Below are 15494 nucleotides of genomic sequence, written 5' to 3' on the forward strand. Positions count from 1 at the left end.
TGTTGTTGATGTGTCGTAATGTCTATTGGATCTCTAATTGGTTGGGTGATAAGAAGCTTGTGTTGGGATTATTTGTATAAGGGTTGGGACATCCTTGAGTGCCTCATTTTATTTTATTTATTCTTTGCTAATAAAAAAATGGTGAAAATACTTCATTAACTAGCAATACCATGGGAATGAGTGAGTTTAATACAAAAACTTACACAAGAAACATTTTTTCAATTGCAATTTCATATATGGATTGCATCTTATATGGTTAAAAGAGTATTGACTCCAAAACATGAAGTTGCTAAAAAAAATTAATGACATGATTATTGATAATTATTCGGGAAAACAACACCATTTATTGTCTTTTGATGAGGTTGAAGGAGACACACATAATATATACCAACAAGAGTATTTGCACTCCATTGCTTTAGATGGCTTGCCACCCCATATTTTAAAGCTTAAAAAAGGGGGCACCATTCTTGTGAAACATAGACCCTAAATTTGTGTTATGTAATGGGACAAGATTACTATGTTGTGGATTTTACATGAACACGTTGGATGTTGAAATCTTAACAAGTCATCATGCTGGGAAAAGATCTTTCTCACCTATAATTAAACATAAAACAACAGAAAATGCAAGTCTTCCATTTATTCTTCTTAGGAAACAATTTCTCGTAAAATTAAGTTTTGTCATTACTATAATAAATCATAGGGACAAATTTCTCCTGTGTGTAAGAGAATGCATTTATTCTAATTCATTGTTTTTTCATTAACATAAGATAATTTCATATCAACTCATAGTTGTTGTAACCATTTTGAAAAAAAAAAAGAAATCTACATTATGGTTTTTCCTGTTCATTCAATCTTTTATTATAGAATATATACTATTATGTTTATTCAATCTTTTATTATAGAATATATACTATTACCGTGTCTTAAATATATTACATTATTTTCTTTAGATGTAATTTTTTAAAACTAAAGAAATTATGAATGATATGTTGAGAAATTATGAATGATATGTTGAGGACGATCTTCACTTCCATGAATATGCCTTTTGATTAAAAATAATTCATGGTTCATATTTATTTTCACCAATACACATAAATTCATAACATATGAATTAACATCATTTTAACTGACACTAACTTAAATAAATATTAAAAATATATTATACTAGTGTTGACTTAATCGTCACTAACTTAAATAAGTAATAAAATAAAGAAATTAATGTTGATCTAACTTACACTCACTTAATAAATATAAATAATAGAAATAGACAATAAATAATATTAGCATCAACTAGGTTTATATGAACCTTACTGATGGAAGAGGTCCAAGGACAAGTTCAAATACAAGTTCAACAAAGAGAAGATTCGGGCCTACCACTAGAGCTATAACTAAGAAGATCCAAGAAGACTGGGATATGGCTACTGACAGCAGAGAAACTTCCCAATACTTGATCAAAGATGTCGTAACTCTAATGTAGAGTAGAATTTAATTAGAATAGGAAATTATTTGTATTTTTTCTTATAATTAATTTTGGCACCTAAAACACCAACCTAGGTTAATTTAGGGTTTCTAAAACCTCTAAATTAACCAAGGTCGGTTTAGAAAGCCCATAAAGGGGGTGAGCGTACAACACTAGTCACACCCCTCCCATGTGTTTCATTAGGTGCCACTTTTTGGTGGAAAGTTCATTTGAATTTCCCTCATTTGAATTTTCAGCCCTCAATTGTTATATAATGAGTAGCTTGGTTCTTGTATTTGCAAAATTAATCATATGAGTGAATTGTTGCAAAATTTATGTCAATTACACTCCTGTCTTCTACTCTTCTTAGGATAGACGTTTGATCTTCATTCTTCACCCTTCAAGTGATTAGGCCTCACCTATCACTCCTCATACATCTCATGCACCTTTAAGCATACCACATCTCTTAGGAGATCCTTGCACGCCTCTTTCATATGCTTCCGCCACCATCATTTAAGTTTTGTCACACATGAAGACACTTCTTCCATCATTTACTAATTTTAATATTTATATTAGTTAGCATTGACAAAATTAACATTAATTTAACACTAACATAAAATATATTTACTGGTTAAAAATGTTAAAATAATTAGCATCGACTTAGAATGATTAAACCTACTCTATTATTGTCTAATATTAAGTGAATTCTATTTGTCGATCGACTTAGAATTAACTAAGTTGACTGTACTACTTGGTAGTGAATATTAGTTTAATTGATCGTACATGTTTAACAAAATATAAATTAAAAAATTATTTATTTTACGTTGTTCAAACCCCAAATTTTGGCTTGGGTGTAGCTTGTGTAGCCATTGTTATTTACCCAATGTCAAGGTCTCTGTAATTCATATATGCAGCTCTGGGAGAATTTGAAACATAAGGTTCCATATATTTATACATTCTTCTAACAAAATCCATGTGTTTTTGTGCTATCTCATCCCCTTGCTCTTGCCATTTGGTGTTATAGTGAGAAAACGGAATTTCAGATTCCGAAATCTCATACATTCTACCCCCGTAAGGAGCCAATTGAAGCTGAGTATTTTCAACCTTAGCATCATAAAGCAAACGCCATAACCCTTGTAATCCTTCAACGGGAATGGGTTGGCTAACATAATCAGATTTTCCTTTGATCAATGCTTATTGTTTTATTTACAGTATTCAAAATTTAATAATACATTTTTCTGACAACCTCTTTTTCATTAAAACGTTACACTAAATAAATCTTTTCTATTAATATGAGTTTTATAAATTAACGATTATCATCCAATCATAATCATGGAAAACTTTTTAAGATAGTTTTATAAATAATATTGAATGAATTAAAATTAATTTTTTTGCTAATGTACTAGTTAATTTTTAATTTTTATCAAATTCGAAATACTAGAATCACGAGTATTTTTAACATTATAAATAAAATGGTGGAAGAAAATCATATGAGATATTTTTGGGATTTAGAATTTAATAAATACGTTGAATAAAAAGTTACCCCACTAATCACCTTTTCGTTTCTAAAACAATATTAAAGGATAGTAGCATAAATTTGTTGCAAGATTTACAATATGTTTATATTTTTAAAAAAATTAAGACGTGCGGATAAACTAAGATTTTTTTTTTTATCAATAAAAAGAAATAAATTAAATGAACCCAATCCTTATATAAAATATACCTACCAATGAAAATTTTTACAAAACACTACACCAATACAGTGACATCCACAGATCACGAAGATAATCTGTAGCCAAACAGAATGCAAAATATGATCAATTAAGATGAAGCAAATATATTTTAGTTAATCTTAAAAGTTATTTTATATAATTATTGCACTGTTCCAGGACTATGCAGAAGTTGGCTTCAAGGATTTTGGAGATAGAGTAAAGGAGTGGACATGTTTGAATGAGCCACAAACTTACAGTGAAGACTCTGGGACTCAAACTTTTTAGTACACATTGCTACTTATAAGAAAATGATAAAAAATGATAAGAAGAAAAGATGTTTCTTATTCTCTTATGTGTATATTACATCGGTCATGTATAGGAAATATACATGGAGTTTCTCTCTCCCAAATTACAATCTAATTAGGTAGGATACTAATCATGAGATTCTATAATTATTAAATTAATTGCATATAATTGGGTACAATATCGTCAAATATTGCATACAATAATTGCATATAATTTTATAATTATTATTTCCTTAATACTCCCCCTCAAGTTGGTAGGTGAAGATCAAGAACCCCCAACTTGTGTCGTAGCGTCAAAAATCGTTCCTTGTCCAATGCCTTCGTAAAAATATCTGCGAGCTGATACTGTGTCGGTACATATGAAGGACTGATTATTCCAGCTTGTAATTTTTCTCGCACAATGTGGCAGTCTATCTCAATGTGTTTTGTGCGTTCATGAAATACTGGGTTTGCTGCTATATGTAATGCCGCTTGATTGTCACAGAAAAGTTGAGCTGGCAAGTTACATGGCACCTTTAAATCCTGCAACAGATATCGCAACCAAACTATCTCCAAACAAGTATTGGCCATTGCGCGGTATTCTGCTTCCGCTGATGATCTTGATACGTTTGTCTGTTTTTTTGACTTCCATGAGATAATAGATGAACCAAGAAAAATGCAATATCCAGATACGGATCTCCGAGTTGTCTGACAACCTCCCCAGTCTGAGTCGCAATAAGCTGTCAATGTCAGATTGTTTTCGGATGGCAATAACAATCCTTGTCCTGGTGATCCTTTGATGTACTTTAGGACTCGAATTGCAGCATCCCAATGAGGTTTCCGTGGATCCTGTATATATTGACTTAGGGTCCGAACCGAAAATGCTATGTCAGGCCGGGTAACCGTGAGGTATATCAGTCGTCCCACGAGTCGCCTGTATTTGACTGGATCCTTTAATAACTCTCTGGTGTGAGTTTTAGGTATTGTTCCATTGGAAATTTGTCTGGACGAGCACCTATGAGTCCCGTATCCTGCAAAATATCAAGCGCATATTTTCTTTGGGACATGTAAATACCAACTTTGGAACGGGAAAATTCAATCCCTAGAAAATATTTTAGATCTCCAAGATCTTTAATGCGAAATTGTTGTAATAAACAATCTTTAACACGCTGAATTTTTGTCAAATCATTTCCTGTCAGAAGAATATCATCCACATAAATCAAAAGGGCAGTAAATGATGAGTTATTCTGTCTTGTGAATAGAGAGTAATCTGTCTTGGACTGTTGAAATCCTACAGATTTAATCACATGAGAAAATGTTGAAAACCATGTTCGAGATGCTTGTTTGAGACCATAAAGGGATTTGTTGAGTCGACATACAATGTTCTCCCCCTATCGATGATGTCCGGGTGGCAAGTCCATGTAAATAATTTCATGCAATGTGCCATGTAAGAAGGCATTTTGCACATCTAGCTGGTGAGTAAACCAATTTCTGGCTGCTGCAATGGTGAGGAGACACCTCAAAGTTGTTAATTTTGCTGTTGGTGAAAAAGTTTCAGAATAGTCGACACCTTCAATCTGAGTGTACCCCTTTGCGACAAGGCGCGCCTTATATCTGTCGACGCTACCATCTGAGTTGTACTTTAGTTTATAAACCCATTTGCATCCGATGGGTTTCTGTCTAGCGGGTAACGATGTCAAGGTCCACGTTTGATTTAGCTGCAAGGCGGAAAGCTCTTCGTCCATTGCTTTTTGCCAATTTGGATCAAGGATAGCTTGAGCATAAGTGTGAGGTTCTTTGGTGGCTGTTATGTTAGCAAGATATGCACTATGAGTAGAAGAAAATCGTGAATTAGAAAGAAAATGATGCATAGGATACCTGGTTCCATTCTGTCGGTCTTGGGCAGTGGTCGAATGATTGGCTTGGGATCCCGTTACGTAGTCTTGAAGCCAGGAAGGTTGGGTTGATGTGCGACTGGATCGTCGAACAGGAAGGTCGGTTGGAGAAGGTTTGGTAATGGGTGCTAAACTTCTTGGCATGGGAGAAGAAGGTTGGTCTACTGGAGGTTCAGGTGTATTATGACGAGTAGGAGAAGAAGGTTGGTTTGATGGAGGTTCAGGTGCATTGTGACGAGTAGGAGAAGAGGGTTGGTTTGATGGAGGTTCAGGTGTATTGTGACGAGTAGGAGAAAAAGGTTGGTTTGATGGAGGTTCAGGTGCATTGTGATGAGTAAGAGAAGAAGGTTGATCGAGTGAATGTTGGACAGGAGTGGGTAAGTCAATGTCAATAGTGGGCAAAATACCTTGTAATGGAGGTGAGGATTGTGTTTGTGACTGTTGGCAGAATGGGAAAACACTTTCATGGAAGATGACATCCCGACTTGTAAAAAAAGTGTCTGCATCTATATCAAATAATTTGTATGCTTTTTGACTGTGAGAATAACCAATGAAGATGCATTGTCGGGCACGCGGATCAAATTTTTGCTTAGGTGAAACAACAGTTGCGTAACAAAGGCAACCAAAAGTTTTTAGGTGAGAAAGTGAAGGTGGTTGATTATATAGTAGCTCAAAAGGTGATTTATTTTTTAGTAAAGGTGATGGCAAGCGATTAATGATATATGTGGCGGTTAAAACGCATTCTCCCCAAAATTCTAATGGTAAATTGGACTGAAATAGGAGGGCTCGTGCTGTGTTTAAAACATGTCTATGTTTGCGTTCTACTACCCCATTTTGCTGAGGAGTGTAAACGCAAGTGCGTTGACATTCAATACCTTTTTTGAGAAAAAATCATACATTGAAATAAATTCCAGTCCGTTGTCAACGCGGATGGTTTTAATAGATGCCTGAAATTGATTTTGTGCAAATGTAATGAATGACTCTAAGAGATGTTGGGTTTCAGATTTGTGATTCATAAGAAATAGCCAAGTACATCTAGTATAGTCATCGACTATAGTGAGAAAAAAACGTTTTCCAAAATGAGTTGGGGTTTTATGAGGACCCCAAATGTCACAATGCAATAGATTAAATGGAGAATGAGATTTTATTGTGCTTAAAGGAAAGGGTAGCCTTGTCTGTTTAGCTTTGGGACAAATACTACAATGATTATGAATGGGAATGAGATTTTTACTGATAGGGATAGGTAGTAGGGAAGATACAAGTTGTAGACACGCTGGAGAAGGATGTCCAAGGCGCTTATGCCATAAATCAGGATCGGTCGATATTTGAGATGCGTGGGCTTGGTTTGTAAGAGGGGACATGTAGTATAAGCCTGCGTGTTGTTTACCCGAGCCAATCATCCTCCCCGTAGCCAAGTCCTGTAAAACGCAACCATGTGGAGTAAAAACGACACAACAATTTAGTGAATTGGTTATCTTACTAATGGACATGAGATTTAAATTAAAAGAAGGAACACAAAGAACATCTTTGAGAGTGATTTTGTCATTGAATTTAACTGTGCCTGTAGATGAGATGGGCGCAGTTGAGCCTGTGGGCAGATTAACATTTGAAATAAATGATGATGAAGTGTGTGTGGAAAATTGTGAATCAGATGCAATGTGATGGGTTGCTCCGCTATCCAAAATCCATGGTTTCGTAAAAGCAGAATTAGAAAAGGAGTTATGGGCAAGCAGACCTGCAGAGCTAACAAACGTGTCACTTTTACCGTTATTGTTGAGCGAGTAAATAGCCCTTGCCAATTGTTGAATTTGTTCGGCACTGAAGTGTTGTACGAGGTTTCTATCGGACTCGTTACTGATGCCTTCTTTGCCAGACATGATTTTTTATTTAGGGGATAAAAATGGAGAGGCTGTCAGGGCACCAAGATCGGTGCTCTGATACCATATAAGAAAATGATAAAAAATGATAAGAAGAAAAGATGTTTCTTATTCTCTTATGTGTATATTACATCGGTCATGTATAGGAAATATACATGGAGTTTCTCTCTCCCAAATTACAATCTAATTAAGTAGGATACTAATCATGAGATTCTATAATTATTAAATTAATTGCATATAATTGGGTACAATATCGTCAAATATTGCATACAATAATTGCATATAATTTTATAATTATTATTTTCTTAATACTACTCCTGATCATGTACGATACTAAATACATTTTAATGTTGTAATGCAGACACACTTTTCAGTTGTGTCACTGTGCTATGTTGGGGGTAGATTTTGAATATATATGATGAAGATATATAACAGTTTACATACATTGTATTGTTTGTGGGAACCACATATTCAGTCTCACTTACGCTTATAAACGAGAGCCAAAGAAAATGTAGCTGGAATATCTTCCGTGTTGCCTCACGTTAAAAATGTGATTGAATTATATGACAGCTGTTTTGACAATAGAGATACAACTTGTGGGTTGTTTGAGAGAGTAAAGGAGATTCAACTCTGATAACAATACAGATACAACTTAGTGGGATGTTCTAGCTGAAGGAAGTTAATTTATTTGAGGATGCAATATCAGCTAAGAAAATCTCCGTAGATCTAGTCGAGGTGAGGCAGTGTTTTAAAAGGAATGTCTAAGAAACATTTAAGATAGTCATAGAAATAAGAAGTTTTATGTATCATTTTAGAGTAATCTTCAACTATAATAATATTTCACTTTTCTCAATAATACTCTAATAAGATGACATTTTTGTGAACATTATTATTAAGTGAGTCTTGATATATTGAGAATCTCTAACACTAACACATATTTAACGCTGTAGACGTGACAATGACGTGACAGAGTTAGATTGCGCGCGAATTAGCAGCGCGGGCTTCAAACTAGGGTAAAAAGGAATATTTACATCAGTTCTTAGTAACAACCGGTGTAATATATTTGTTTTTACTCAAAATGACTCATATTACACCGGTTAACCAGTGTAATATATGACCCATATTAAAAAAAAATTGATTTTTTTTCATAAAGAGTGGGTGGGTCATAAACGTCACATAAGTAACCACTTACAAACACACGGGTAACCAGTTTTGCGTGCGTCACATAAGTAACCACTTATAGATACACGGGTAACCAGTTTTGCGTGTGCTAGTATATGTGGAGGAACCTGTGATTGGGTAACCAGTTCTAGTAGGGTTATTACACCGGTTAAGTCATCTAATCGATGTAATATATGGTTTTTATTAAAAAAAATGATTTTTTTTCATGAAGAGTGAGAGACCATAAACATCATATAAGTAACCACTTACAGACACACGAGTAACCAGTTTTGCATGTGTTAGTATATGTGGAGGAACCTATGGCTGGGTAACCAATTCTGGTAGGGTTATTACACCGGTTAAGCCATCTAACCGATGTAAATATGGTTCTTATTAAAAAAATTGAATTTTTTTATGAAGAGTGGGTGGCTATAAACGTCACATAAGTAATCACTTACAGACACACGGGTAAGGTTTTTTTACCATGATGGTTTTTTTTTTGGTTTTTAGGCAAGTCATGCCAATTCGGTACGACTTCATATGCAGAAGTCGTCCCAATTAGGCACGACTTCTGCCATGTCATACTAAAGTCGTGCCAACTTGGCACGACTTCAACCTTGTCATACTGAAGTCGTGCCGAATTGGCACGACTTGCCTAAATTTGTAATTTATTTTAAACGGACCCCATTTTGGTAAAAACAAAAAAAAATAACCCCATCATGGTCAAAAAACCCACGGGTAACCAGTTTTGCGTACGTCACATAACTAACTACTTACACACACACAGATAACCAGTTTTGCGTGTACTATGGATCATATATTATAATATAGAGTCAGTGTCACATCCTCACCAAATATCACGTCTGTAAAGTCAATTAATGTCACGCAAGCGGTGTCAAGTCTGTGTTATTGATAGAGGTTGTTAATAAAACATATTTCTTATTAGGTATAATTCTAAAGATTTGAATTACTCTAAAAAAAACAAAAATTAAAAGCATAACAACATATTTTATTTGAATGGTAGATACTATATGGTTTACCATTCATTAAATTTATTTTATTTGAATTCTACATACTAGATGGTTTAAAAATAATTTAATATTCTTCCATGGATAATATAGGAATGCCTTGTTCGTTCCTGAAAAAGTTTTCAGGATCAACCTTGGTCTTCACTTTAGCCAATCTCTTGAAGTTATTATTGAAATACTTCAAACCCCAAATGCTGGCTTGGGTGTAACTTGTGTAACCATTGTTATTTACCCCAATGTCAAGGTCTCTGTAATTTATATATGCAGCTCTAGGAGAATTTGAAACATAAGGTTCCATATTTTTATACTCTTCTAATAAAATTCATGTGTCTTTCTGCTATCTCGTCCGCTTCCTCTTGACAGGTCACCCAATAGTGTATATGAAAAATGTATTGAGATCTGTGCGAGAACGCAATTTCAAATTCTGAAATCTCGTTCATTATGCCCCCGTAAGGAGCCAATTGAAGTTGAGCATATTCAACCTTAGCATCACAAAGCAAACGCCATAATCCTCGTAATCCCTAGATAGGAATAGGTTTTTTCACATAATCAGATTTTCCTTTGTAATTTCCATAACGAATTTGAGTTCTGTTGAGCATAGATTCGGGGGATTCATTGCCTGAAGATCCAATCAACAGTCGTTTCTGTCCAAACCCAACTCTGGGAGGTTGTTTTGCATCAATGGAATAAGCTCATCTACTCCTCCCAGAAACAAGGACACAAATCTGGCTTGTATTGTTAGCTTTCCATGTTGACTTGAATTAACCCTTGTTATGTCCACCCTAATTATTATGCGTTCGTCCAATTTATGCCACAAGAAATAAAACAAGATTTGTTGTAAGAGGTTTTGACCAAGAGAAAGGTATTGACTTTAATGAAGTATTTTCTCCTATTGTTCGTCATATTTCAATACGTATATTACTTGCTTTAGTTGCCTTGTATGATTTGGAGCTGGAACAGTTAGATGTGAAAATTGCTTTTCTTCATGGTAATCTTGAGGAAGAGATTTACATCCAACAGCCTGAGGGGTTCGTTGTTCCTGGAAAGGAGGACCATGTATGTCGCCTGAAGAAATCTCTCTACGGCTTGAAGCAATCACCAAGACAATGGTATAAGAGGTTTGATTCTTTCATGGTTGGAAATGGCTACTCCAGAAGTAGCTATGATAATTGTGTCTATTTTCAAAAGACATCTGATGGGTCATTTATATACTTGTTGTTTTATGTTGATGACATGTTGATTGCTGCAAGAGATAAATTTTTAGTTAACAAGTTAAAGGCTCAGCTTAGTAGTGAATTTGATATGAAGGACTTAGGTCCTGCCAAGAAAATTTTAGGAATAGAGATCAACAGAGATCGTCAAGCTGGAAAACTTTTTCTATCACAAAAGAAGTATGTTCTTAAGATGCTTGACAAATTTGGAATGCGAGATTGCAAAGCTTTTAATACTCCAATTGCCGCCCACTTCAAGTTGTCATCAGATCAGTGTCCAAAATCAGACCAGGAGAAAAGGCGCATGTCACATGTCCCGTATTCAAATGCAATTGGAAGTCTCATGTATGTTATGGTATGTACTAGACCTGATTTAGCTTAAGCTGTTAGCATTTTTAGCAGGTTCATGCATAATCCAGGCAAGGCACACTGGGAAGCCGTTAAATGGATACTTCGTTATCTGCAAGGGTCTCCAGATCTTGGTTTGGTATTTGATCAACATAGAGCCGATCCCGGAGGAGCAGTTGGCTATGTTGATGCTGACTATGGTGGTGATTTAGATCGGAGAAGGTCACTTTCAGCCTACATTTTTACCCTATGTGGGTCTGCTATCAGTTGGTATTCTTCACTTCAAGCCATTGCGGTTTTGTCCACCACTGAAGCAGAATATATTGTTGCTACAAAAGATATGAAAGAGGCTATATGGCTTCGAGGCTTGGTAAGTGAACTTGGTCTTCAACAAGATGTTCTTGTTATATTTTGTGATAGTCGGAGTGTTGTCCACTTAACCAGGAACAGTAAGTATCACTCAAGGACAAAGCACATTGAAATTAAACACCATTTTATTCGAGACATTGTTGATACAGGAGATATAATTGTTGAAAAAATTCATAGGCCGAAAATCCTGCAGACATGTTGACCAAGCCACTTCCATCTGCTAAGTTCGATCATTGCCTGAACTTAGCTGGTATTATCCATACTTAGTCAAGGCTTCATGGCGAGAGAGTGTTCCAGTAAAAGGCAAGTCAAGGTGGAGATTTGTGGGTTATGACTCACCTTTTCGTTTTCTTGGCATAATTGGGAGGTTACTTGCCACAATTAAATTGTAATCAAATGGAGGTTTCTTACTACAATTAATTGTCATCAAATGGAGATTAATTACCATTAATTGTATTTATTATTGTTGTCTCCTAGAACCACTATATATGGTGGCTTCCTTCAAGCAATGTAACACACAACAAACAAACAACACACACTTGCTTCCTCTCTCTTTTCCTATACTCTCTATTTCTTCTCTTGGGTGTAAGTGTTTAACCCATATAGAGAGAATTTGTTTTGGGGCTATTTTTCTATTAGTCTGAGAGGAATTCATTGTACTCCCAATACCATTATAGCGGAAGTTTTGGCTCTCTCGCCGGTGGTTTTTTACCTCTATTTAAAGGGGTTTTCCACCTAAAAATTCTGATATCATTCTCACTTTACTTGTTACTTTAATTTCTAATCATCTTTTGGTTGAAATTATTACGCTTCCGCACACAATATCCCTACAGAGACTGACTTTTTGATCTTTTGATGTGAGTGTTTTATGTTAGTATTGTGGTCTTGTTTGTTTAGTAGATATTTCTTGGGAGTGAGGAAGAGTTTAAAGTGTTATTTGTATAAGGACAGAAACACCCCTAAATTGATTTATTTTTATTTTTTAATTTTTTTTTAATAAAAAAAAGTAAGCGCCAAAAAAAAAATTACATTATTTTAACTTATGTGACCAATGTCTAAATTTTTTGTTATTTCATTATTTCATATTTAATAAAGAGAAACTCAGTTAAATAAATATTTTTAATAGCTATCGGTATGTAGGATCGAGCATTTTTATTGAAGAAAAAGTTGCTTGCACACAGAAGGAATTAAATAAGGGATTTTCACTGCTTATTTTTTTATTTACCATATTCAAAAATTTAATAATATATTTTTCTGACAACTTTTTATTTATTGAGAAGTGATATATTAATATTTTAATTACTTTTATCTTTTTTTAATTTAAAATATTATTATATTATGATAGAGTTGTGAAATGTAACATCATAAAACATTAATATTTTATTTTATTTTTTAATTAAAAATACTATTATATTATTATTATAAAGAATTGTGAAGTGTGTGCTTTAGTGTCAAAGATAAGTTTTCCTTTTTCATTTAAACAAGTTACACTAATGAAATATTGTCTACAAATATGACTTTTATAAATTAACGATTATCATCAAATCATAATCACGGAAAAGTTTTTAAGATAGTTTTATCAATAATATTGAACGAATTAAAATTAAAGTATTTTCTAATGTACTAGTTAATTTTTAATTTCTATCAATAAATCGATTTTTTTACTATCTTTTGTGAAATACCTGAATCTGTTTGAAAATTTTATAAGTTCAATTCACCCTCCTCTTGAACATAGACACTAATAAACCCAACAAAATTTAGAGGCGTTTCCTTTAGGGGTGGGAGTTGGAGGGGAGAAAAATTTCGTGGGCTGCGTGGAAGAAAGTCTGTGAGCCCTGAGAGGCAGGTGGTCTTGGCATTATTGATTTGAAAGTTTTCAATATAGCACTTTTAAGGAAATGGATTTGGCGTCTCGGGACAGACAAGGGAGGCTTGTGGAAGGATGTTATTGAGTTTAAATACGGAGGGTGGAGAAGTCTGAGAGAACAAAGGAGACCTGCTAAGATGTCCCTTTGGTGGAAAGTTTTGAAAGAGGTTTGGGAGTTTGAGAGTTGGGGAAGGAGGTTTGAAGATCGTTTCAAGTGGAAGATTGAAAATGGGAAGTCTATAAGTTTTTGGGAAGATAATTGGGAGGGGTGCGGTAACTGAATGGTGCCTTGATCCTTTGGCTTGCATGTATTAGATTTAGAGGTGTTTTTGAGTTTTGTTTTCCTTGGTTGGGTGTAGGTGGGTGTGCCCTCCGCAGTTGTTAGGAGGTAGTGTTATGTATAAGGGTTTGATCACCCCTGAAATGGTTCATATTTATTTATTCTTTCTTACCGATAAAAAAATAGTGGGTCTATTCATAGTTGAATATTTTAAGAAATCAATGCTTTATATGTTTTTTACTATTCTTATAATAACACAGAAACACCCAGGTATTGTCTAATGAGTTTGACACTGAGAGACCGTCTAACAATTTTAATATTACAAGTACTGTATAACAAATTTACATCTTAATGAATCGTTTGATCTGTCTTTGCCATAAGTATTAAAAGAAATTAATGTTGATCAAACTTGCACTAACTTAATAAATATAAATAATAAATAAATAATATTGACTCCAACTAGTATCGACTAAGTTGATACTAATTTAACATTAACATAAATATTTTTACTTTATGACTTTATTATACTATAATATTAAGTGAACTTTATTAGTTTTAGATAATCCAATATTAATTTGACATTGACACGTATACTTTTATTTATTGAAAAGTTAATGTCAACTTAGAGTTAACAAAGACTCTCTTAAATCTAATAATTTTATGTTTATCAAAAAAAATTTATCATTTTAGAGCAGTCATCAACTCTAATAATATTGCACTTTTGTCAATAATATTCTAATAAAATGACATTTTTGTGAACAATATTATTAAGAGTAATTCTAAACATTTGAATTACTCTCAAAAACATAATTTAGAAGCATAACAACATATTTTATTTGAATGGTAGATACTAGATGGTTTACCATTCATTAAATTTATTTTATTTGAATTCTACATACTAGATGGTTTAAAAATAATTTAATATTCTTCAATGGACAGTATAGGAATGCTTTGTTCGTTCCTGAAAAAGTTTTCAGGATCAACCTTGGTCTTTACTCTAACCAATCTCTTGAAATTATTATTGAAATACTTCAAACCCCAAATGCTGGCATGGGTGTAGCTTGTGAAATCATTGTTATTTACCCCAATGTCAAGATCTCTGTAATTTATATATGCAGCTCTTGGAGAATTTGAAACATAAGGTTCCATATATTTATAGAGTCTTCTAATCCAATCCATATGCCTTTGTGCTATCTCGTCCCCTTCCTCTTGCCAGATGACCGAATAGTGAATATGAAAAATGTATTGAGATCTGTGCGAGAACGCAATTTCAGACTCTGAAATCTCGTTCATTATGCCCCCATAAGGAGCCAATTGAAGTTGAGCATATTCAACCTTAGCGTCACAAAGCAAACGCCATAATCCTCGTAATCCCTCAATAGGAATGGGTTGTTTCACATAATCAGATTTTGCTTTGAAATATCCAGAACGAATTTGAGTTTGGTTGAGCATAGATTCGGGGGGTTCATTGCCTGAAGATCCAATCAACACAGCATTGGTGAAAACAGCTGAGCCAATCCAACTCGTCTCTTTACAGTCGTTTCTGTCCAAACCCAACTCTGGGAGGTTGTTTTGCATCAATGGAATAAGCTTTTCTACTCCTCCCAGAAACAAGGACACAAAACTGGCTTGTATTGTTAGCTTTCCATGTTGACTTGAATTAACCCTTGTTATGTCCACCCTAATCATTATGCGTTCAAACTTCTGAAAATCAAAGTTTTGTGAATCTAGTTTTGTTTCAGATATTTTTTCAAGATAAAAGCACCTTGACACAATTAACTTCTGAAAATCAAACTTTTGCATTGAGAGATAATAGAGAGTTTCATGGAGTTGAAGAAAAGGTTTGTTAAAGAAAAGGTTTGTTAGTACTTCAATGTTGGTGATTTCTCATATAGAAAAATCTATTGAGGTTTATTATGATGATTCACATAAAGGATTGAATTGTGTTTTAATGCAAGAGAAGAGAAGAGTTGCATATACAACTCAAAGTTCATAAGAGAATT

General features: G+C 34.1%; 1 protein-coding gene across 1 annotated transcript; it reads right to left on the bottom strand.

Annotated features, from left to right (window-relative positions):
- Positions 1-14409: 14409 nt before the first annotated feature.
- Positions 14410-15294, bottom strand: LOC137809440 (tetrahydroberberine oxidase-like). The gene has a single exon (XM_068610550.1). The coding sequence runs from the start codon at positions 15292-15294 to the stop codon at positions 14410-14412; it is 885 nt and encodes a 294-aa protein (XP_068466651.1).
- Between the last annotated feature and the right edge of the window lie 200 nt (positions 15295-15494).

The sequence above is a fragment of the Phaseolus vulgaris genome, chromosome 2 (assembly GCF_000499845.2).
Source record: "Phaseolus vulgaris cultivar G19833 chromosome 2, P. vulgaris v2.0, whole genome shotgun sequence".
Classification (NCBI taxonomy): Eukaryota; Viridiplantae; Streptophyta; class Magnoliopsida; order Fabales; family Fabaceae; genus Phaseolus; species Phaseolus vulgaris.

Bases quoted from the DNA above. Each gene is read 5' to 3' on its own strand.
- LOC137809440 (XM_068610550.1), bottom strand. From the start codon at position 15,294: ATGCAAAAGTTTGATTTTCAGAAGTTAATTGTGTCAAGGTGCTTTTAT.